The sequence below is a fragment of the Elgaria multicarinata genome, chromosome 2, assembly GCF_023053635.1.
Source record: "Elgaria multicarinata webbii isolate HBS135686 ecotype San Diego chromosome 2, rElgMul1.1.pri, whole genome shotgun sequence".
NCBI classification, from domain to species: Eukaryota; Metazoa; Chordata; class Lepidosauria; order Squamata; family Anguidae; genus Elgaria; species Elgaria multicarinata.
In genome coordinates, this window is record NC_086172.1 from 50,400,956 (window position 1) to 50,427,018 (window position 26,063).

Here is a 26,063-nt window from a genome sequence, read left to right on the forward strand (position 1 = left end):
CTTTGGTCTAGGCTCACCACTGGCCAGTTATACTACGGATCTAGGCCATTTGGGAGTAGTCCACTATGCAGCTCCTTCTCACCCCAGTTACATGTAAGGCTTAGCTAAGTATCATCATCATCCATCATCATCATCATCATGATGTCTTGTTAATATAGACTTATTACCTACAGATTTTTTTATTTTCTAAGCAGGGTTCTCTGCTGGTGATGGATCTTAAACATAGTTTTCTCCTGCTTCCTCAAAAGGTTTTTTTTTTTTAAGCCCATTACAATATTAAAGGACAGAAATACACACTGAATGTTTTCAGCAACACAACCGCCAAACAATACAAAGCACACAAAAAGGGAAGAGAGCTTGAGTCATTAGAGCTAGTATGTTCGTCATCTCACTTGAGCAAGTGAAGAGATGATGCTATCCCTGAGGGGAAGTGTCTACTTTGTGTTCAGCAGAAAAACAAGCAATGGCACGAGATAGTTCACATTTATCCTACAAAAAAATGCTGTGTTTCTCTTCCAACTTTGATTACACAAAGCTAAAAATAGGGGGTGAGAGAGAGAGAGGAGAGAGAGAGAGAGAGAGAGAGAGAGAGAGAGGTTCAAATTGCCTTCATCAATGACAGCAGTTGCAAGAAAACACCCAATTAATTCCTATTTTTTAAAAAACTGAATTTGTTTTTCTCTTGTCTTTGAGTAAGTTAAGAGTGAATCCTTAGATATGGTGGGACTGCTTTGCGGTGGAGGTCAAACCTGCAATCCAGTCCATTTTATATGGACTGGGATTTCCACCACTTCGCTCGCAACTGCTCAGATCCGCTGCAAATGGGCCGGTAGCTTTCAGCCAGTTCCATCCATCCATCCATCCATCCATCCATCCATCCATCCATCCATCCATCCATCTTTGCTTTGTGAATGCTGGCAGTGGGACTGATTGCTACAAAGATTGATTTGCCAGGCCACTAGACATGTCTTTAGCCGGAGCTATAAATAACATAGCAGGATGAAAGGAAATTAAAAGAGAATGCAATCAAGGCAGGAGGAAAGGGAAGGGAACAAAAGAGAGAGAAATAGATGGAGAGTCGGGTGGGGTGAGGGGATTTGAATATCCTGGCAGGTTAGGCTTGTGGTGAAGGGCAAGAAAAAGCTAATGTGAGTGATGCTGCAGAGCAGAAAAAAAGCTCTCTTATGAGGCTAGATTTTCCCAGCGTATCTGTAACGACCCAAGATTAGGGGCTTTGCTGCTCTTTCATTCTTTTATAATACCAAACCACTGGTGTACGCATTTATTTCTTTGAGCCCACTCTAGCCTCTAGCCAGCTAGATCTGTTTGACCAGAGAAGGCAGAGAACAGATAATAAGTATGGACACCGTGGTCATCAATGGCTCTACCATATAACTTTCAGTTCTGGTGGTGGGGTGGTTAGGGATAGGAATCTGTAGTTTCCACCAGTGTGGTCACTAACAAGTTGTACATTTCACATACACCCTCCCATGCATGGATCAGTTTTAAAGCCTTAAAGATGTTTAAAATTGTTGTATTCCTCCTCTAACAATGGACCACATATATACATATTCTCTCTCTCTCTTTCTGTGTAAATGTATGTACACACACACACACAAAATTTAACACACACACATATTGTGTGCGCGCGTAAATATATGTATGCACATACACACCAAATCAATTTAACACAGACACACATGAACATGCACACCCACCCACCGACCCGCTTTCAAGAACGTTTTCTATCTTTATTTTAAGTGACATTGACCAGACCAGAATCTGCTTATGATTGGATCCAGTCATTTTGACCACTTCCGTTGATGATTGGATCCTGTTAGAAACAGGGAGATATGGCAAACATAGACCCCACTTGCAGCCAGGACCTTCTCAATTGTTTGTCTCTGTAAAATTATCAAGTTGTTGATGCTAGATCAGGGTTAATGGCATGGTAGAACTGCTATAAGAAGGATGAAGTTTTTATTGAGAATAAATGTTATATTAGTAATAACTATTTAAAAGCATGAACTGAAATGAGTTGGAAAGCCCCAAGTATCTATGCAAATGTTAAATCATAGACCCCAAAGAATTGGTTAAAGAATATGCGTGTGTACTACTGCAGAAGAGCTTTCTGAAAGGTACCTGACCACACTCACGCTTTGGGCCAGACACATTTGCAGTTTACAGGAAACAAGATAGCAAATGAAGCATGTCTTTTTTCTTTTCTTTTTTTACAAAGGCAGGTAGAGGAAACCAAAGAGCAGTGGGGAACAGGAAATGAAACGTACTGCCTGTTGGTTAAAGTTGATCTAGAAGAGCTAAGAAATTAGACTGAGTCGAAACTATGTTCGAAAGATTGTGCCAACCCCAATTTCTCAACATTTCATGGACTCTTCCCAAAATTATTATTTATTAATGCAATAAAATCCTGTAGCTTTTATGGCATCGTAGTTGAGGGAAATCCAGATGCCTTTCCACAGGGGTCTGTTCATATTTCTCAGGTCTGTGGCAGAAATACTTTGCCATTGGGAAAATGTGATCCTCCCCATTATCTACTGCAATTACTGTTGCCATGTGGAATATTATTGCATAGATGTTCAAGGGAGGGAGGGTTTAAACTCTAGAACAAAAGAAAATTAACTTTTAGGTTTGTAATGTTTGCCTTGTATTTGAGGGTAGTGTTATGAACCACTGAAATTTGTATTTCTGAACCAAGAAATGCAAAATTCAGCAACATCATTAAATAGAAAGGTGGGTGATGACCCATAAGGTCATTTGTATCTACATGTTTGTATTATGGGATATGCTACTGGATGTCCTCACAAATCCCAAGAGAAAGATGGGACTTATGGGTACTCCCTACATATTTTGTCTTGCCAGTTTAGCTCTCTGTGGTCTCTTGGAATCCAGGAAGTTGATGTAAGAGCCAGTATATTGTAGTGGTTAGAATGTTGGACTGGGACTTGGGAGATCTGAGTTCTAGTCCCCACTTGGCCATGAAACTCACTGTGTAAGTCTGGGCCAGGAATTGACTTTCAGCCTAGCTTACCTCTCAGGGTTGTTGTAGGATAAAATGGAGAGGAGGACAAATAAGAGAAATTTGAAGTGCATTTATATAAAGACATTCATGGGTTGGTGGATATAAAAAACAAGCTAATCCCCCACCGCACGCCTGAGTAAACATGCATGTCATGAAGACTGGTGGCTCATCAAGGATAATTGTATACATATTCATGTTATGGTCGCTGTCACTGAGCATTGGTTCATCTAGTCCAGTATTGCGTAATACAGGGCTAGACAGTCCAATGATTCTTACATCATATAAAGCAGTGTGATATGTTCATTCAACAACAACAGTTTATTGCAGTCAGTAGACCATTCCAACAAAAATTACATACAAAAGGACTGAGCATACAATTAGCTATTAAAAAGACAAGTAATCATACAGGATCTAATAGAAATGGCCAAGTTCAAAAACTTGGTTACTTGCTCAGTGATTGATTTGTCTGAGTTCCGAAGTAAAAGGGACATTAAGAATTCAGTTGGGTGACCAGGAAAAGATTGTAAAACGGGGTTCAGAAGATCATTCCTAGCCCCTTGGTAAAATCTACACAGCAGTAACACGTGTGATACAGTTTCCATCTTAGTATTGTTATGGGGACAGCATCTATTGAGCAGTGGGATTTTGTTGTATCTGCCATCTAAAAGTTTAGAGGGAAGGACGTTAAGTCTGACTAGTGAGAATGCTCTTCTGTATTTGGGAATTGTTAACCAGCGCAGGTAAGGCATCCCATCTTTGCAAAAGGAGACTGGTAGTCCTAGGGACTGGGGGGAGCATGGACCCCGAGCAGCACTCTGAAGGACTTGCATGTCCATATCAAGCAGCCTCTGTTTCACTAGTGACTCTGTCACAATGGGCCTTACCAATTTAAAAACAAAGCAAAATGAAAACAGGTGTCCCTCAAATTATAAACTAGGGGCTTCTTTAGATTTAGGGGAAATTGTGTTGCCTTACCAGGGCTTTGCTTCCTGCTTCTCTTCCACAATTGTAATAGGCTGCAATACATAGGCGGAAAGGGGTGACCATGCAGTCTATAACGGAAAACTTCCTCTCCTCTCAGTGCTCATAGCCCTGAATGGGACACCTCCCTCTAATGGGTGCTTTTTAGCACAACTTCCCCTGCACACTTTAGAAAATCCTGAGATATTTCAGCAGAATCGGGATATCCAGGCTTTTTTAAAAAATGAAATTACTGGGGGAGGTGCGGAAAATGTGCAGGAGGTTGATGTCATTGTCGAAAGGACCACGAATGTCCATGAATGGCCAGTCACAAGCATACCTTATTTCACTCAGGTGAAGAAGCCTTAGTTCACACAGGACTTCTGCTTCCCATGAGCACGTTCCTTCATTATATGTTCCTGCAATTGTGCCAAATATGGTGTGTGGAGGATACGTGAAGCAACAATGAAAGCTACATGGTCTTGCAAATTGCTGCTAATTGTAATAGTTAATTGCCTGGTTTACACAATACACACATTCATGCATATATGTGCATAAGAATGGCTGGGAATGTTCTAGGTAGGAGTGAACTCCGACATGCTCGATTCCAAATCAGTATGGCAGTTACGAACTTTCTCAATGAAAGTTCACAGGGCAAATGGTTGCTATCTGAGATGTCTCTCCCTTTTTCTATTGTTAGCATATGTGCAGGATTATGCCATGTGCATGCATCTCATTGTATTGCTCAGTGGAAATTGTAACTTCCAGCACAAGCCTTGAAGGACAGCTACTTGAAAATATATCCTCACCAACAAAAATGAACACATGAGGGAACAGTAATATGGATGTGAGACAACAAGCTTTATCACACCAGGATTTTACTGTGCAATCACTGTGAATTGTGTGCAAAGGACTCTGAAGTTTTCCAGTTTATAATCTGCTTTGACTGTGAAGTACTCCCATGCATCCTGCTTTTCTTGTGCCATAAAGCCAAAAGACCCGGTCTATTTTGCTACTAGTTTTGGAACAAATCATTTGTTGTTTTCTGAGCGGCCACTGGGGGTGCAGGAGCAGGATTTGATATGTTTAAAGAAGAATTAAACAAATGCTTACATCTGCGTAAGTTTTAAAGATAAAGACATCAAAATTGGCACAGTAATAGATATTAAGGAGAGCTTTAAGCATACCAAATTTGAATCAGATTGGGTCATCCGTTGATTTTTTAAATATTTTTTTACTTTCCCCCCCTTAATTCCATTTCCTAGTACGCAAAGAATCTTAGGAGTGCTGCCGCCTGGGGTGTGATTTGCTAGCAGCAACAACAACAATGACAGCTTAGCGCTGTAGGGGATAATTCAAGGGAAACAGGTACGTGGGATGAAGCTAAACAGCTCACATAAAACATTCACAAGAAACAACAGAGAGAATTGGGGCTCATCTTGACAGCGGCATATTGGCACCGTGAGCCCCCAAAACCCTGCATTTGCCCTCCTTCGCATTATCCCCACACGAAGGAGCCAGTGTGGTGGTGTGCATGTGAGGAGAAGCATCCGTGCACGGGGCACCCGCACCTCCTCGTCTCCCAGGTTTTTTTCCTTCCTCTTTTCTTTGGAGGAGGCGCGTCAGTGCCTCCTCGTGTCCCAGGCTTTTGTTTTTTTAACCTATTTGGTCAGGTCACATAATTCATAGCAATGAGCAAGCATTTCAGTGAAAGCAATAGATTAATATTTTTAAAACATGTACGTCTTGGGATGTTTTAATAATGTGTACTATGTTTTTAATCAATTTTATGTATCTATACTTATTGTTGTTCCCCACTTCGATCCAAACGGAGAGGCGGGTAAGAATTATTATTATTATTATTATTATTATTATTATTATTATTATTATTATTACCTACAAAGCAAGTGGGTAAATAGTATGAATACTTTCAGAGCAATTACCAAGCATTTCAGGGAGAGGGAGGGAGGGAGAGAGGGAGAATTCAAAAACTTTTGCACATATGTCTCATCGTGCTCTGTTGAACATGGGCCACACATATGCAGAACTGTGTTTTCAACTCTGAGCTGGTGAATTGGTCATTCTTATCCTTGGTTTAAGCATAAGAGTATCTTAAAGAGTATGGCTAAGAAGACTTGCAGTATGCTTTAAAAGTGCCCAACCATAAAACTCTGAAAACAATAGGTGATATCCACCACATTCTCATTCTCAGCCCATGCCAAGTCAGAGTGAAACTGGAGCCTCTCTAAAACAAATTATACTTCTCTAAGAAAGCTCTTCTTTTGCTTGAAGATTCACCACTTTACATTTAAGCACTGGTTTTTTTAAAAAAAATGTATTCATACTTCAAAATGTTTAAAAAATGGAAAATGGAAGGAAGCAGCAGCAGCTAAACAAGCCCTCTAAAAGCAACAAACTCATCAAATCCAGGGACATGTTAAGCCAGATGTTGTTTTAGTCACAAACTACCAAGGGGCATAAAGACTGCATGATCAGAGTCACTTCTGCTTGCCTCAAAGGAGTGGGAGCAGGGGGAGGAATAAGCAGATTGCTTTAATTGCAAGGCCCAACTCTTGTAGGCTTAAAAAGAAACATTGAGTAACATTGAGTGATGTGAGAGAAGAGATTTATGTAACCTGCATCGAAACCACAAGTCACATGGCCTCCCCCCTCCTTTTCCTCTCTGTGTGTATAATTTTGCACACAGTGTAGGTTATGTTTTTACTTCGCTTCCTCACTTGTGCAAGGCTCTTTAAGCAATGCCAGCTTGTGAATGACTTCTAGACGAATGCAAGATGTCCTTAAAGAGGCTCATTCAACAGAATGGTAATGCCAACTGTGTGGGCTACTGTGTAAGCTCAGCTTACACCCCCTGCTTGGACCCAGTCAGTAGCCCACCACTGGACAACAAAAGGACCCAGGCACCCATAAATTCATTGGGGACATTGTCTAGGGACTACAAACAGGTACGTTTTCACTCTAGAACTTTGCAGAACTTTTCTTGTGAATCCATGCTTCACATTTTGGTTGTGGCCATTTGGGCTCATATTTCATTTATTTTCAAGGTTTGGCTGACAATTGATGTGGTGGGTTTGCTGGGCAAGATAATAAGTCGAATTCTTATTATCTGTCTGCTGATTTTAGGAGTTCCATCTTAGTTCTTGAGATGGAAGAACACAGCGGGCTTTCTCCGCTGTGGCACCCCGGTTGTGGAACGAGCTCCCCAGAGAGGTCCGCCTGGCGCCTACACTGTACTGCTTTCGTCGCCAGATGAAGACCTTTTTATTTACTCAGTATTTTAACACTTAATTTTAACTTAAATTTAATTTTACTGTTTTAATTCTGTATTTTAATCTTATAATCAACTTTGCTGAGTGGTTTTATCCTGGTTGCGCTTTTTATACGGTATTTCGAAATTGTGTTTTTAACCTGTTGGATGTTTTTTGTGGTTTTAATTTTTGTGAACCGCCCAGAGAGCTTCGGCTATTGGGCGGTATAAAAATGTAATAAATAAATAAATAAATAAATGTTAACTGCTGCCCAATTCACGGGAATGTAGCAGGTGAAAGTTTTCACACCATTTATCTCCATGTCTGGGAAAACTGCACCTGTATATTTTTTCTGTGTCAAGGCTTCTGCTAAGGACACCTTTTAAGGGCACAGCCTCGCACAGGGACAACTCTACCATAAAACAGAGGAAAGCAGTTGCTCAGACAGTTGAATTTGGGTGCCATGAGAGGGCAGGAAAATTGTTACTTTTAAATTTATTTGATGATGATGTTGATGATGATGTTGTTGTTGCTGCTGCTGCTGATATGCCAAAGGAGAGGCACTTGTGGGATTTTCTGCCTCAGGTGACCAAACAACTTGCCCACCCTTAGATACTCTGCACATTCTTGTGAGGATTGCCATTTGCTACTCTACCACAAGCAGCAAAATGTTTTGGGCTGGACTTGTAAACAAGAGCAGGATCAGTAAAGAGAATGTACAACCATAGTTCTTCCTAACAGTCAGCAGGAAAGTGGCCAGGCCAGGCCTGTACTGGGTGTTTGCTTGCTCTCTGGTTAGATTTTTTTAAAAGCAGCCACAGCCATGGGCTCTGTGCCCATGATCGATTCACAGATCGAGCAATCTCTGACAATTTGCGCTGCTACTGCTTGCTAATTGGCTAGTTGTGCCATGCTTGGGATTGCTCTCCATTTACAAATGCGCTAAGAAGGATCCCAGAGTGCAGGACACGGAATAACGGGCTCAAGTTACAGGAAGCCAGATTCCGGCTGGACATCAGGAAAAACTTCCTGACTGTTAGAGCAGTACGACAATGGAACCAGTTACCTAGGGAGGTTGGGGGCTCTCGCACACTAGAGGCATTCAAGAGGCATCTGGACAACCATCTGTTGGGGATGCTTTAAGGTGGATTCCTGCATTGAGCAGGGTTGGACTCGATGGCCTTATAGGCCCCTTCCAACTTGACTATTCTATGATTTTATGATTCTATGATTATATTTTTAATTCTTAATTTTCACTTTAGGAGGGTTGAGATTTCCCCCCTCAAGGATCATTCATGTAACTTCAGGCTATGGTGATGATTGAGTTTTGGATGCCTTTTTGCAATGATAGTAAAAAGCAGTTTCATATTAATCAGTCATGTGGGGCAGTGGGGGGGGGAGAAGAGGGGAGGATAAAAATGGTTGTAGCCATCTCCTCTCCATTTTGTCATTTTTCAGAACTGTTTATGGACATTTTATTTCCATTGTGATTCATATAAATCAACCTTCTTCCCTTTTTTTTACTGCTTTATTTTTGGCAATAAATGCTTCTATAAAATATATCTGATAACTATCTAATATGGGGAACAATGAGATGGCTCCCCTTGGTGGAAATGGGAAGCGTCTGCTGGGAGAGAAGCTTTTCTACGTGAAGTATTTATTCACATGTTTTATGGGTTCTTTAGCCGACACCATGGTCCTCCAGTTTTGCTTCTATTTTTAAGCACACTTTCCCAGGATTTTTTTGTGTAGAATTTGGATCTCAATTCTGCGATGAAATCAAAAGTTGATGCAGTGATTAATAGCCTTTTATAGAAAAGCTCAATTAGAGGAGATGGGAAACAAAGGCCACAGCTAGACCTAAGGTTTATCCTGGGATCATCCAGGGTTCGCCCCTGCCTGAGCACTGGATCCCCTGTGTGTCACCTAGATGAACAGGTTTGACCCCTGGATGATCCAAGGATAAACCTTAGGTCTAGCTATGGCCAAAGGATCAGTAATGGGTGGTAAGACAGAGATTGTTCTGTAGCTCTGGAAAGTAGGTTTGGTTTGGCTGGGTGAAGAGCGAGGATTGGACTGGGTACTAGCAGGGGTTCTACAGTGTTTGATTACTGGAGGTAAGAGTAGGGCTTCTACATCTTCTTTTGCTTTCTTGGGCATGTAGACATAAGGTTTTAAAAACTGGGTGGATATTGACAACCATGGGCATTCACCAATTGGTGACTTATTAGGTTGTGCATACAAGCATGTGGTAAACTTCTTGTCTGCTACCCATGACAGCAGATATCATGGAGCACTTATTTAAAAAAGATTGTGTCCAGTCATGCTTAGATTTGACCCACTGAAGTCAACAGGACTTAGGTTAGTCAGGGGTAAATTCTCCTTAGATAGCAGGATTCATAGCAGCAGTGCTAAGTAGATTATAGAATTTCCAAGTTCATACATTCAGCTCCCCACTAAAACTTCTACAAATTGCTGGAAAGTGATGTTCTCCACTCCATCCGTTTTCACAGTTAATTGATATTCTTGAACATGGTACCATGAGTATTTTGTCTGGGGAGTAGGAGAAGGCTACAGTATGACATAGTGGCAAAGATATATTCATATAGAACTCACACACAGGAAGCCTATGTTATGGCATTGTTCTCCAGCAACATATAATTTTTTAGAGGATGAGAAAGTCATAACTACATATAATTATTCATCATGCGTATAGGTATTAGAAATGTATTAAGTATTAGTGACCATTAAAACATATTAGAACAAGATTCTGTAGCAGGCTGAAAGAAGTGCTTCCCTCACAGAACATGAAATTAACTTGTAGAACTCACTGTCATAGGATGTGTGATGGGCACAAGTTTAGATATATTTGAAGGGAACTTCAGACAAATTAACGGAGAATTAGTTCATCAAAAGCTATTAGCTACGCTAGTAGAATGAAATATCCACGTTTATAAGAAGTATACTTCTGACTACCAAAAGTGCCAGATAATCGCATCCTGCATAGATTTGTGTGTCAGGGGTTACTAGGCAGTCATAATAGCTACTCAAGGCAGTACCAGTTGCTGGGGAACAACAGCGGGAGAGGGCTATTGCCCTCATGGCCTGCTTGCGGGCTTTCCAGATGTACTTGGTTGGACTGGAAAACAGAATGCTCTATGAGGCAGACCCTTGTTCTGATCCAGCAGGGCTCTTTGAATGTTTTTATGTTCCTAAACTGAGGGCATTCAAGAGGGGAGGGCTATCTTCTCCATTGTGTCCTGCCTTTGAGCTTCCAGAGGCATCTGGGTAGCTCATGGCCCTGTTAAAAGGATGGTGGACCATAAGGCCCTTATATGATCCAGTAAAGAAATCCGGTTGCTCTTATCAGCATCTCTATTGCTCCATATGTAAAGCTTTCATCTAGCACATTCATGAATTTTGTATTATAGAAAAAGTTAGATTTCTAATGTAACCCACTGTCTTTCTGTTTCTAGCTTGCTTTAAGTAGAACAAGTTCCTTGGGTGACTCTTCTGGACCACAAAGGTAATAAAGACATAATTTCCTCTCTTTTAGTACAAGCTTATTATACAAACAATAATGTAATAATTGTATATGGAGGCACACCACACCTATTGAATGATGAAGATCACAGTCTTGAATGATGAAGACCATCTGCAGTGGAATCTATGGGCAGGAGAGTACTGGAAGTCATTCATAAGGGCAACCCACCCCTGAACCCAGTAGCTAATGCAATACATGCCATATTGAAATGGGATGGAGTTAGAGAAATAATGTTGGGAATGGAGCTTGGGTTTAGGGGAAAATCCTCTTGAAATGTAGGGTGTGGCAGATCATCTCCATAGTGGAGATCTGAACAATTCCCTGTCCTACCTATTGGTAGACACATTGAATTTGGTTTACACGTCACAGCAGGAATTCCTGGACTGTTTAACCCAGGAATTGCAGGAATGAGCTGAGCACACAAGTTGTGTGTTCACTGTTTCTACTTTTAATTAACAACCCAGGAATGCCCTCTTTGTGAGTTATTTCATGATTTGCAAATCCAGAACTCTGGGTTGTTTATAAAACCCAGAATTAAGCCAACAATTGCCTATGGTTTCGAGGTTCACTCATCATGGAACAACTGAGGAACAGGGTGTTTCTGGGTTAAACAATGCAAGATTGCCACTGTGACATGCAAATCTGGGCTAGATTTACACTACTGTTCTATAGTGGTATTGAAGTGTACTGGTAACTGTTGAGCTACAATCCACATGCCACTTTCATAGTGTTATTTCCTGCTTTTTATTCCACATTCGTAATGATTTGGCCCAGATCAATGGGTTGAATCCAATGAGGTCATTCTGCTGCTTCTATCAACTAACTTGTAGAAGGGCGATTTCCCCTGCCCTGCACCCCCCACCCACCCATGCACCAAAATATCTGTTCCGGAGGGCTATGGAACTCATCTGAGAAGATTTGGTCTGTAAACAGTCCAAGTCCAAGTGTCTTTGGCAAGGAGCAGTGGGAGGGTGAAATCTCTGACTGAAGAATTCTCAGTGCACTTGTTAAGTATTACTGACATGTGTGATGAATAGCACATTCATCCTATATAAAGTTTTAAAGACATTCTACCTCTTGAATGGATTGTTAATAACTTTCTTGTACTTTAATGCAGAAAGTCACTTAAGATCCTGAAAGAAGATAATGAAACATTTGGATTTGAAATTCAGGTGAGGCTTTAATTTTGTGTACAGAGGGAGTCCGTGGCTGTGGTCCCATCTACCCATGAGGCATATGAAACAGCAAAAAGCAGTTTCTTGTGAGGAAGAAAATTGAAAAAAACCCGGAACAGGCGAGGAATGTTAAATCTCATTTCCCAGTCCTGCAATCCTGATCTAATTCACATCTCTCTCTCTCTCTCTCTCTCTCTCTCTCTCTCTCTCTCTCTCTCTCTCTCTCTCTCATACAAACACACATGGATTTTCTCTATGCCACTAATGCACAGCCTGCATTTCACAACTACTTTGCCATGCATTTCTGTAGAGTCTTGGGGAATAAGAGCCAGAGCCCATCTTCCTGCAGGAGGCCAGGCAATTAGTGCTGTTTTTCAGCACTGATTGCTGATAGAAGAGTGAAAGGGGCTTTTGAGGCATGAAACTGGGGGGCATGGCTAGTCGGGGCAATATCCTGGTGATCATCCTGGGATCATCCCTGTGCATCTACATGACGCACAGGGCATCCCGTGAGCAGGGAGGGATGATACCTCCATTGGCTTGGGATATCGCCCTACCAATACATTCTGATTTTTCTGCTGTCTCGGGATGATCCCGACACTGCAGAACGTGTGGACTGCCATCCCATTTTTGTCCCGACTCCTTGTGAGTAACCTACAGGACCCGGGATCCGGGGCGGGGAGAGCAGGAGGGTTTTTTTAAAAAAGAAAAACCTCACATTTTGCGCAGGAGTGCTCCTGCGCTCTTTTCCGATTGAAAAAACAAAACAAAACAAAATGGCGGCTGCGACTTCCTCTTCCTCCTGGGACGTGTAGAGGAGGGGGACGATCTTGTGATCATGAAATAGCGAGATCCTACCCCTCCAACCCCCTCTTCTAGTCATGCCCTGGGGCGCTCTATCTGCCCTGCCTTTCTCCTCCCTCTTTCAGCCCGTCTAACAGCTGGGGAAACACACCGGAGCCACAGATGAATTATTACTACTTCTGTGGAGCAATAGGAGCAGCCTCCTCCTAATTATTCTTGAGTAGTTTGTGGTAATCTTGCAAATATAACGAAGGAGAAGGAGAGCACTTGTTGCTGAGTGGGGAGCGTGCTTGTTCCTGTTATTTTCCTGTTAGCTTTTTTAAAAATATTATTCTAGAAAAAGGAACTGTTTGGGTTAGCACTGGGTGGCATGCCCACTGCTACAGGCAGAGATTAGGGTGGCCACTTACATTTTGCCAAAAAAGAGGAAATGCATCACACACACACACACACACACACACACTAGAGGACATGGATTTGCATAAAATTTGCACATGCTAATTTAGACGTATAGATGGAAATTTAGAAATAATTAGTATAATTTAAATAGAAATACAATACATCTCCCCCTCGTGGAGAAGGCTGACCTGTGTTCCTGCCTGCTCAATCTGAGCAGCTGGCAGAGGCATGCTGGAAATTGTAGGTCTTTTCTCTGTCTAACATGCATAGGATTGCATCTTAAGCCCCAAGATGTAAAAACTGTGCTGAAGCACAATTTTATTCTTCAAAGTAGCCACATAATGTATTCTCTGAGACATTTTTAAAAGAGATTTCTGTAGGCCATACTAGGCTACTTTGGAGAATAAATCCCTAGATTTATTTATTTATTTATTTATTACATTTATATACCGCCCCATAGCTGAAGCTCTCTGGGCGCTTTACAAAATAAATAAATAAATCTTGAAGCTTGGATGTTCTCCAGCTTTCTCAAACCTCGTGGAACTGTTCATTGGCAACTTTAAGGGTCCTGCTTTCCCTTCTTGTAATTCTTTTTGCTAAATAAATAGAGGACACCCTTAAACAAGGATTGTCCTCCAACAACTCTTCAAATAGAGGACTGTCCACTCTTCAGTAGGACACATAGCCACCGTAGTTGAGAGCTGCGTATTGGGGCCTCAGGCTGCAAGTCTGCTATTAACAACACGGTGTTTCTGACATTATTTACAGGTTCTTCCATTTCAGCGTCAAAGTAATAACTTCTTGGAAACTTATGCTTATGTCTGCAAAGTAAAAGAAGGAAGCCCTGCCTTTCTTTCCGGACTCCAAAGCGGTAACTAGTCTTTCCCCATTCTAGCCTGTCCCCCTGTTTCACTTTACTGCCTTTTGAGGATACAGAGACCGCGCTGAACGTTCAACATCTAATTACTTCCATTTTGCCATCGTCACAGGTTATATTCTGACCAGTATCAATGGAACGAGCACAGAGAGGCTCTGCCGCAAGGAAATGGTGGACTTGATGAAATCATCAGGGAATCTTTTAAGGTAATCAAGAAGCCTTATGGGCCTGTGTATTGAGGCTCTGAGAGCTCAAAGAAGAGAAAAGGGTTGGTTTGATTGTTTTTTTCTGTAGTGGTGGTGGTTCGTTATTGCTGCTGCTGTTGCACTGATTTTTCACATGCTGAAGAAGAAATGAAGTTATTTTGTCTAGAGTGAAATGCTACTGCAAATAAGAGTGAACACACTGGTGTATAGAGGTTGAGAAAAGGCCACAGGAGCACACAGTCACCAATGATGGATCAATGAGATACATTGAAATGTAGAAGGATATAGAACAGGGGTGAGCAGCCCATGAGCCACCTATGACCCAGTATGGGTGCCCTGCTCCACCCCAATTTGCCCCGGGCTGCTGTTGCAGCCACCACACAGGGTGCACGAGAGGTGTCATCCTCACGCGCCTTGTTACCTAGCGGAATTGGGCTCCCACCAGCCTGTCTGTTGGGTGGGCTGCAGGAGCCCAATTCTGCCGGAAAACGGGGCACACGAGGTGAGCCATCTGCAGCTCAGGGGTCATCTACACCAAGCAGGATATTCCACTATGAAAGCGGTATGAAAGTGGTATATAAAAGGCAGGAGCCACACTACTGCTTTATAGCAGTATTGAAGTGCACCACATGATCTACACTACTGCTTTATAGTGGTACTGAAGTGCACTGACAACTGTTGGGGCCCATGACACATCTACACTAAGCAGGATATAACACTATGAAAGCGGTATGAAAGCAGTATATAGTATGTGTCATGGGCCCCAACAGTTGTCAATGCACTTTAATACCACTATAAAGCAGTAGTGTGGCTCCTGCCTTTTATATACCACTTTCATCCCACTTTCAGAGTGGAATATCCTGCTTGGTGTAGATGAGCCCAGAATCTATTTTTAGAACCTTGGAGAGTACTCAGTTTGCCCTGAAAAATGACATGCAGGTTGACAATTGATTAGATTACTATTGCTCCTTGGCTCACATGGAACGTATCAATGGGCCTCAACCCAGAAGGGCACAGCCTTTCTCGTATTTGTCCTTTTTCCAAACAGTTCAGAAATAGCTCTTTGCGACATCCACTCTAGGGCATTTATTCACAAATGGATTTGGTATTGCTTCACATTATTAACCATTACCTTGTATTTTCTTGGGTTAGAGAGGAATCACTGCTGAAGCAAAGTAGCAGTTTTATCCTTCATCCATCTCAGCTGTCAGCTGTTCCTTTAGTTCAGCCTCCTGCAACCCGTGGCCTCCACATGTTTACAACTACATTTCCCAGCATTCCAGGCTGAGACTGATGGGAGTTGAAATCCAAAATATCTGCAGGGCACCAGATTGAGGAAAGCAGCTTTAGCTTGTTATCTCACTGACAACCCTGCCACTGTGCCTATCTGTCTCAAACATCTGTAAATTTCTGTTCATTTCCACAATAAAGCGAGATGTTTACTATATAACAGGGCAAGCGGCTGAGGGGGGCCATCTCCTTCCTTCTCTTCTTGTGAGCTTTCTGTGGGCACAAGCGTTGGGAGTCAGGGCACTGGACTAGATGTAGCTTTGACCTGATCCTGCATAGCTACCTCTTACATTATTATATTGAGTTCATATTAGCATTATTACATTTTATGCAAAGCAATATAAACATATCACCATCGTCGTTGCGTTAATTAATATGTTTGCTATTTACAGCTAACAAAAAGAAAAACAAATGAGCAAAAGACACAACAGTGCTTTTTTTCAACAGGCAAAGCACATAATATAAAGTTCCTATTGTGAATTTCTTACTTGTTTTTTCATTACTTGATTGGGATTCTTAATTGTTGTTTTTCTGGTTACAGGTTAGTTATTGTGAATGAAGCCTTGATTGTGAAAAGAACGGAACTGGAAACCAAGCTGCGGTTTTTGAAGGTACTATTTCTACATGTACTAAAATGCCGCGTTGTATTTAATCGCTTGCCTGGTCACCGCAGGCAACCAGGTATTCCATGGAGGTGAATGAATGTGTTTAATATAATATGAATATAAAATAAATAAGTATTAATATTAAATGTAGCATTTAATAAAATCAAATGCCAGCAACAAAATAACATAAATCACAGAGGTAATAGCATGAAAAAAAGACAAGTAAAAATAATTAGCTATTTGGCTGTGTTTTGCCTAAAAGTAACTGGCTAACATGCATCAGGGATTATTTATGCTGCTGAGTGCTGTGACAAGATTCCTTAGATCAGAGGTAGTCAACCTGATGCCTCCAGATGTTTTGGGCTCTCATCAACACCAGCCAGCATGGCCAGTGATCAGGGATAACGGGAGTTGTAGTCTAACTTGCCTTCCCCTGCACTAGACAAATCTAGCTCTGATGGATGTTGCACCAGTACTGGCATCATTAGGGTAGGGCAGATGGGCCTAGCCTGGATAAGGATGCAAAATAGACCTCAAAATATGTATCAGATTTTCAGTTTCTAAAAGAATGTTAAATTATTCAGTCTTTTCTTTTGGAATATTCCCCCTCTCTCGTGCAAGCACTGAGTCATTACTGACTCTTGGAGGGATGCCAGCTTTTGCTGACGTTTTCTTGGCAGGCCTTATAGCGGGGTGGTTTGCCGTTGCCTTCCCCGACTGTTATTACCTTTCCCCCAGCTAGCTGGGTACTCATTTTACCGACCTCGGGAGGATGGAAGGCTGAGGCGACCCGAGCCGGCTGCCTGAAACCAGCTTCATTTGGAATAATTTTTCAAGGAGGTAAATGAAAAGCCAAGCTGGAAGGGACTTAGTGAAGGCAGCAGGCCAAGCAAAAAGGCATCCTTTGGCTTTCCTTTGGCATTTTTTTTAAATCATTGGTGGTGGTTTTATGTTTACTTCACTGTTAGAGGTAAAAGAGATGGAAAATGGTAGCACCAGGAGTTCAGATCTGGTGCTATGTAGGGTCATATCACCAAAAGTCATGTCCAGCCCTTTTGTGGGGTCTGACTGAGACCTTCCTTAGATTTTGCCCGCATAATTTTAAGCTCACAATTATTAGAAATTTAGTTTTGGTCAAGTTAAAAGCCAAATTCTGTATCCTGTTCTAAATTCTATAAATTTGCAGGGTGGTCCCATGGAATCTACACAGGCTAGTTGAAGCAATATGGTCCGATCCAGCCCTACATGCGTAAACAGCACACCAGCCCTTCCCTCACCATCCTCATCCATCCATTCAGGGATGGTCAGTCTGAATGGAGCCTAAGCCAAAAACCCTGCACAGTCAGTTCCCAAATAAAAATCTAGCAATTGACTGCACAATTTTGGCTTATACATGTTAAGATTTTATATCCATAAGACACATTCTGATGGGCTGTCCATATGCGGATGGTGGAGAGGGGCCGAGCATACCCGCTACCCGTCTTGGGCTGCATCTGATCTTTCAAGCATAGTCAAAACTGGCAAAAGCCCAGAGTTTCAGGTGCATCAGATTGGAACAGAATTACGGTATGGCAGCCTTCCTCAACCTGGTGCCCTCCAAATGTTTTGGACTTCAGTTCCCATCAGCCTTTGCCCACATCGCCAATGATCAGAAATGCTGAGAGTTTTTATCCAAATCAACTGGAGGACAGCAGTTGGAAAAGGCTGCTGTACAACCATATCCTAGCATAGATAAAGAGATGTAGTCCTTTAAAAAATATTGGGCATTAGGTTGGAGACTACAGATCATTATTCCTAATTTGGATATAGGCTTCTAGTGTGAACTTATTTCACCACCTTGGAGTATTATTTCCTTTTACTCAGTGTCTGACTTGTTTCTATAGATGAAGACTGAGTGGAATTCTGGCAGGGAGAGGGTTAACAGTCCCCCCAGCACAATGGAGCCTTCATCTTGGTTAGAACCATTGGTTGCTGCTGAAACGCCCCATAAATCATCACCACAACAATGCTGCCAATATCCAACACAGAATATGAGGGAAAGGTCCTTTCCACCCCCTGCTGTGCTGTTGTTCGCTCTGCTGTGTTCTTCTCCCCTGGTGTAAACTCTTCAGAGGAGCAGAAGCCAAGGCAGAAGGGTGGTAAGGCCACGTGCCTGGCTAAACCACTTACATAACGTGGAACCACCACCTGAGCTTGACCTCCAAATGACTCTGATGCCTGGAATGGCTGCAAGTGCTTTGATTAAAGCAGCTAAGCAGGCAAGGGACCCCTGCCATCCAGCCTAGAAAGAGCGAGGATTGAGCTGAACTGGAGAGCCGGACTTTTCAGTGCTGTGATTAATGAGAACACAGTGGTTGATTATTAGGAAGCTTGGCAACGGGCAAGAATGCTGCGTGGATTGCAGTCCTGTCCGTTATCCAAGCTTGGATAAACTGCCTGATGCTCTCTCTCTCTCTCTCTCTCTCTCTCTCTCTCTCTCTCTCTCTCTCTCTCTCTCTCTCTGAAGGAAAGTTTTAGAAAGTGCTGAAATTGAATTTAAAAGTATCATGTGTTGGCTGGAATCTGGGATATATAGTCTGATATCCATGTGACCGGTTCCACAGGGAAGGCCACCTACTTTATTTTTTTAATTGTACCATTTCATACAGAGGAATGTAGCTGGGTGATAGAGCACATGCTTTGATTCAGAAAGTCCCACATTCGATCCCTGACATCTACAGGTAGAGCTGGGGAAAAAACCTGCCTGAAACCCCGGAGAGTCATTGCTGCCAGTCAGTGTCAACAACACTGGGTTAGTTGGACCAATGGTCTGACTCAATATAAGGCAGCTTCCTATGTTCCTATTTGAAAGCATGCACGTTCTCCAGGAACACTTATTGCAGCTGACCAAGGGTATGACATCTCCTGGGCCGGATCTACACTACTGCTTTAAAGTGCTTTATAACAGTTATAAAGTGCTTTATAACAGTTATAAAGCACTTTAAAGCAGTAGTGTAGATCCGGCCCTAAACTTAACAGCTTCATTAATATAAAGTTATTTATTTATTTATTTATTACATTTTTATACCACCCAATAGCCGAAGCTCTCTGGGTGGTTCACAAAAATTTATGAAAAGTTATGATGGCATTGCTTGCCAGTCATTTCTGAGGGAGAAGGTCTTTTAGATTCCAATGCCTTACTTGTGTATTTTTTCAACTCAAGTTCATAGAATTTTGAATTACAGTGAGCACTGTTTGCCTTTTACAGAAAACTCTGCAGGAAAAGTTGGTAGAAGTTCAGTCTCTGTGCTTACGAGAACACCACCTTGCTAATGGTAAGTTTGCCTGTTCTCTTATAGGAAGTAAGAAAATATTGCTGCCCCAGTTTCCTGTACAGAAATGATGCGAACTCATTCAATACGTGTGAAGTTGCATCATGCCAATTTTGGTTTGTCTTTCTTACCCCTGCAAAGCTTTGGAGGTAGCTTTATAGAAGAATATTGACCAGCTTTTTGTCCGTTATTAAAGCATTTGCATGATTTTTATATATACAATTGTCTTTGGTATGGGTTGGGCACTTTTAGGAAGTAATATTTTATACACTTAAAATGAAAGTTTTCACTCTGCTGTTCAAATTCATTCCTTATTTTTGTTATTTGTTTTACTGATTTTTAAAATGTTATTGTATACTTTATTGTTGCTTTAAAAAAAAACATAATTGTAAACCGCTTTGGGATTAAGATTTATGAAAGATGGTATACAAATGCCTTAAATAAATGCACCAATCCATTTTCTGCCCACTTGTATCAACTTTTCTGGTTGATCTGGAAAATGAATATTTCAGTCACATCAGGAGCTGTAGAGTAAGCAGGACTTGAACAAGTAGCAGAACAATGCTTCTGATTTATGTGCACTTTGCTTAGGGTTTTTTCTCCCTCCCTCATCAAATATGCAGATAGTTAGTTAAGCTCAACTCTAATTTGAACCTGAGAGGGGAAGGGAAACTTTGTGAGTAGAGAGGAGACGTGCATTGATGACCGTAACATGCAAACAGAAAGAGTTGTGGTGAGACACGTTAGGTTGCAGGATAGTGACGGGCCCAATGTAACCTAGGGAATTTTAAATTTGCCTTTTAATAATGCACTGCTTTTAATAATGTATTAGTTTTAAATGTTTTAATTAGTTATATGATATTTGTTTTTGTGTTGTACCCCACCTCGATCCAGAGGGAGAGGCGGGTAACAAATAATGTATTATTATTATTATGATGATGATGATGGGTAGGGAATTTGAGGCCTAATTCTCAGCAATTTAAGTCTGACACTCTACCCATCATGCACATCAGCTCAGTATTATTGTTCCCCTTACTACAGCTAGGGAGCTGAGGCTGAAAGAGAGAGTGACTTGAACCAAAGTCACCTAGGGAAGTCATGGTAGAGGCAAAATTTGAGCCAGGGATTTCTCTCCTCTTTAGCCACTGTGCTATAGCAGCTGTCCCATTTATATGATGTGTGCCCAGCAGAACACAGAAGTGAAACAGTCCCTTCCACCCAGCTTACAATGTCCTCTAGTACTCAAATGATATTTCAGGAAGGTCAAGGGCGGTACCTTATTCCCGCTTGTGCAAACTGAGGTTTCTGAGGATGTAATGCTTGTATCCTTCTACCACTTTTCTAGGGGAAGTGGATTCACCACTAGATTCTGTGGGATTAGATTCTTCTAACTTATTTGGAGATGGTGTCGGGCCAGGGTCAGCCATTGCAAATAAACCCCGATTTTCTAGTGAAAGCAGCTGCTTAAGCCGTTTAAGCTCAATGACTGTGGACAGCGAGGACAGCTTCTACCAAGCCTGTGTTTTTGAGGATCTTGCTAATGGGGCCTTTAGTCGGCAGTCAAGCACAGAGGATGACTGCTTCCTCCCAAGAGACACTGCCATTGTGAAGACTTCACTGAGAAGGCACAGAAGCATCAGCGTGACTAGCAGCGGATCTAGATCCCCCTCGTGGGATCAAGGCAACACCTCAAACATTTTTGGGACGCTCCCACGGAAAAGCAGAAAGAGTAGCATTCGAAAGCGGCTGTTGAATTTCATCCCTGGCCTTCACCGAGCCGTGGAAGAGGAAGAAAGTCGTGTCTGACAACTGGAACACGATCAGAACTACAGTCTCTGTTGAAAATTTGGGCTGCGACTTGCGGCTTTGATACCATGTAGTGCCTGCACGTCAGATTGTCAATCAATGAAATCAGCAGAGGTGAAACAGTTCAGACTGAAAGACTCATTTCTTTTCCTGAAATAGCCTCAAGACTACAGCAATGACTACATATATGAATTTTTGAATTATTATTTTTGGGGGGAGAAGGGTGGTCAGTATTCACTAATAACGTTGACACAACATGGGCCTGACATGATTAGTATACAGTATGTGCTAGGGACTAATATCTCATGAATTTACTTATTCCCCAAGTCTTCAGCTGCTAATAAGAAAATTAGGTAATATACTTATTTTCTAGATAAGCAAAACAAAGGCCCAGTTCACACACTTGGTATTACCAGAATATTTCCTCCATGCAGATAATAAAGGGTCATATTTGCCCATCATTGGTATTGTATCCCTTTATGGTCACATGGAAGAAGAATGGCCAGCCCTACCATTAGGCAGAGGGAGGCAGCCACATTAGGCAGCAGGTGTCCAGAGTGTCTTACAGAAAATACAGCACTGTAAGTGGAAGTGCTTTACTAGAAAGGTGTTGTTGTTGTTGTTGTTTGTAAATATATTTGAAATGGTGTTACACCTGTACCCGCTTTTAAGAATAGAAAATGAATATTTGAATTGCAAAAAGGAATCTCAAGGGTCGTCAACAAATTGCAAATATTGGGGGACACTCATCAAAATTTAAAAACAATAACACAAAAAATTAAAGCTCAAACATGCCAAAAATAAGATATTAAATTTAAATATCCAAATTGAAAAACCTGAATTTTTAAGATTTGCATTTCTACATCTATGGTTTGAAGATGCTTATGTAGGCCCATCTCTGAAGCTACATGGGTCTGTGCTGGGGAAAGGAAATCTCCTGGGAACTCTGGGCTCCCTAGGGAAGGGAGGTTAAACCTCTTTCAGCCTGAGAACCGAATTCAATTTCAGAGAGTCTCTCAGGGACCTCCTTCTAGTAGTGGGAGGCCAAAGTTCTGACTGCCAGTAACCAGGTCTTAGGAGAGGCATTTCAACCTTTTAGAATGAGGGGGAAATGCCCAAAGGCATGGAAATCATCACATGTTCAGGGGAAGGGGTGGGGCCAAAGGAAGGGGTGTGGTCACCTGGGGAACCCAAGAGGACCAGATTGGGACCCCAGGTGGCCAGAATTCAGCCCTTGAGCCTTGGGTTTGACCCCTTGCTCTAGAGGAAGAATAGAGTACAAATGTAGCAAGCACATCAATCTTATTTGCTTTAGAATATTTATTATTTTTCCTTTGAGACAGACCATATCATAGTTTGCAAGAGATGGCACGAGGCCAAGAATCTTTGTTTCAATGCAGTTATTTTTCCATCTGGAAATCAAGGCAATAAAACTCACCATGCTACTGCCACTTTTCATATTACTTATAGCTGACTGTACGCAGCAATTCCATCTTTCTTATCAACCCATCAAGATATATGAATGGAGTTTAGTACACAATTTGAATGGGAATATATGGTTTTAATTTCAAATGCACTGATCAGGAAATAAATTCCATTTAATTTAGGGGGACATGCTTTCCAAATGAAATAAATAAATGGGCTTTATCACTGTGATTGTGTACTGTAGTCGATAAGAAGGAATGAGAGGAGGGACTCCTGCAATGGAGGAGATAGCTCCTGGAACCCCAGCATGTTGTATTGTTACCTTGATAGGAGCTGAGATTTTGGCCAGATCTACACCAAGGAGGATATGACAATTTGAAAATGGTTTGAAAACTCTATATGGAGCATGTGTGCTGGGCCCCAATAGTTGTCACCACTCATTTAAAAGGAGGAGGGTAGATCCTGCCCCAGTCTCCCTTCCCTGTTGCCTCAAAGTCCTCTACCCTTCCTTCTCTCCCACACTCCTCAGGCAGAATGAACCGGAAGCAAGGCCAGTCCTACCATTAGGCAGAGTGAGGCAGCCTCCTCAGGCAGCAGATGCTGCAGGGGCCGGGAATGGTGGCAAGGTACCGGATGACTGAGCTGTGTGTCACATAGCCTGCCTGCACCCCACAGCCTGAGTTTGGTTGCTTCCCTCAGGTACAGTGTCCTGTTGGTAGTACTGAAGTAACATTTAACTTCCAACCCAGAAGACTTGTGTACACAGAATGAGGAGGAGGGGATCATTTTGTCCTTTGCCTTGGGCAGCAAAATGTCTTTTTGCTGATAGCCCTAATGGAGACCTGATGGGAAAGTGATTTGATTCTTTCCTTATGACCCATTCCTTATGTGTTCAAGTAGTGCCTACTAGGAGCCATCTTCCATGGCATGGCCTGAAGTCATGTAATGCAACAACCTTGTAAAATCTAAGCTGGTCTGGATCTGCTCTTGATGGAAGATTGTGTGGGAACGTATCTGGCACCTTTGGGAGCCCAATGAGAGACTGCTTTAAATTCGTAACTAGTAAATGTCTTTTTAATTTTTACTCTACAGTAGGTGCAGGTGACCAGGTACAAAAGAGGGCAGGGCTCTTGCAGCTTTAACTGTTGTGATGAACAGGGTAATTCACCAGGTGCTGCACGCATACAAATAACACCGGCTGAAATTCCCTTTTCCATACAACTGCTAAAGATACAGGAGCCCTCTCCTTCTTTCCATAAGGTTGCCACAGACTCCCATCAGGCCCAGCCAGCATGGCCAATGGTGAGGAATTGTAGCTGTTGTCCAAAACATCTGGCAGGCAGCAAAATGGGGAAAGCAGTTCAAGGCTTTGGTGAGAAGATATATTACTCAGTTTCTTTACAGCTGCAGGTTGAATATAGCATGGGAGAGAGGAAGTGGTTTCCTGTCATACCACTATGCAAACATCAGCCATTGCCACAGTAACAGGGGCCTTATGATAATGAGTAATGCTGACGCAGGGACTGTCAACTGTCAGTTGCTGTGACTGGGTAAAGGTCCTATGGGCAGAAAAGAGCTCTGCATGGTTCCACTACTTCCATCTCAGCAAGAACTTAAGCAAGGGAGTTACTTTATTCTGGCACTATGAGCTCGATCCCTCTTCCCCCTTTCACTGGTTAGCGTGTGCAGTGAATTTTCACTAAGAAACTAAAAGACAAATAAAATATAAAAACAAAATCTTCCCAAGGGTCAGTAACATGTACCCGGGGGCTGTCTATATGCCCTATTTGCTCCATGGTGGCTGCACAGCAGTGCTGCGTCAGTTGTATGATGCAGCTGCCAATTCTCAGCCACCACGGGGCTTTTCCCTGAAGCTGTGGATTTAAGAAGTCAGGGACTTACTATGACTTTTTGCTTTGCTGCAAGGTCACCACCATCTTCCATTGTCTGTCGGTGGTGACTTCGCTTCGGCTTCAGTTCGGGGGCATTCTAAGGACAAATCACGACCACAGATAGGTCACCGGAAGAGTAGGAAGACTTGGCAGGGGGTGGTTCTGATGAGCCAAATGGCCACTGGAAAGCCCGTGTTCCCTTCTGCCATGGGGATTAACTGTCCCCACCCAAAGCTGTAGGCTTTTAAGAGAATACGGTGCCGAAGCGGTGCCGTGAAGACAACCCTCAAAGACATTGGCCTGGTTTGCATGACCACCACAGCCCACCATGACTTATTAGATAAGCTGTGATGCTGGGGGTTTGGATCAGTAACCTGTTCTCAGCTCAAAAAACGTGAACAAGATTATGTATTTTAGGGAAAATGTGTACAAAAACACATTTTATGGGGAGACATGTGCAATTTAACTTCAAATTTTCATGCCTTTTTTTTAAATTGCAGAAAATGGGATGGATTGCACACATGGAAAACTGATATGGACCAGAAATAGGCAAATCTGCCCACTCCTACCCTGAAATAGATGTTTCACAAGCAGGGGTACAGAACAGGCCTGGGGTTCCAATCTGGCCTGCTGGGTTTCCCCAGAGGGCCCTGCCTTCTTGTCTTGGCCCTGCCCCCTTTCACTCAACCATCTATGCCAGTTTCCCAGGTTTTGTGGAGTTTCCCCCTCTTTATAAAAGTCTAAATGTCTCCCCTAAGCCTCAGTTCCTGACAGTAAGAGCTTGAAGCTAAAATATACTGGTATTTTTGATCCTGCCCATTTTGTCTTTGACTCCACCCATCATGTAAATAGGGCCCCAAAGAGCCTTTCCAAAATGGACTGAAGGAGGTTCAATCAATACCCCTGTTTTACAGCAAACTAAAGATAGGTTTGGCAACAACAGCACACCCATTCTGGCTCATATTGTGGCATCGTGTGTACATCAAGTTATTCTGTGCTTTCTGATGTGGTTGATGAGAGAAACAGGAAGTGGGTGTCAGAGTTACATGGGAGGATGCTAAAAGTGTTTGCTTGAAATCAGGCAAGGTTTAACCACAATAGGGAGGGTGTCTTTGTACAAGCTGGAGGTGGGTGGCCGTGGTTTTAGAGTTTTGTATCTGAGATGATGTACGTCTTTGTCCCTATGAATACCGACTGATCCCATTAATTTGTCTGGTAAATCAAGGGATTTTCAATTTTTTATAGTGCTTCAAAACTATGCAGAATTTTTGTTTGGCCCAAGTCACAACAATGAGACCCCTCCCTCCTTGAAAAGTGAGTGTATATTATGGTAAATTAATAATGCATCTATCACACCACTCTCAGCTCTCTTAAAAACTATTGTCTGCTTCCACCTGTGCTCTGACCTCAGCTTGGAAATTGACCACTGCTGTTGTAATCTGAACTGCAGCCAGAGTCTG

General features: G+C 42.2%; 1 protein-coding gene across 1 annotated transcript; it reads left to right on the forward strand.

The window, feature by feature from the left end:
* The first annotated feature begins 6,673 nt into the window (after nucleotides 1-6,673).
* CYTIP (cytohesin 1 interacting protein) lies at nucleotides 6,674-22,386 on the forward strand. Its single transcript, XM_063118622.1, has 8 exons — nucleotides 6,674-6,966; nucleotides 10,746-10,795; nucleotides 11,931-11,985; nucleotides 13,960-14,062; nucleotides 14,181-14,274; nucleotides 16,106-16,175; nucleotides 19,417-19,483; nucleotides 20,826-22,386. Exons 1-8 carry the CDS (start codon nucleotides 6,796-6,798, stop codon nucleotides 21,284-21,286), a joined length of 1,071 nt encoding a protein of 356 aa, XP_062974692.1. The 5' UTR covers nucleotides 6,674-6,795; the 3' UTR covers nucleotides 21,287-22,386.
* The last annotated feature ends 3,677 nt before the right edge of the window (nucleotides 22,387-26,063 follow it).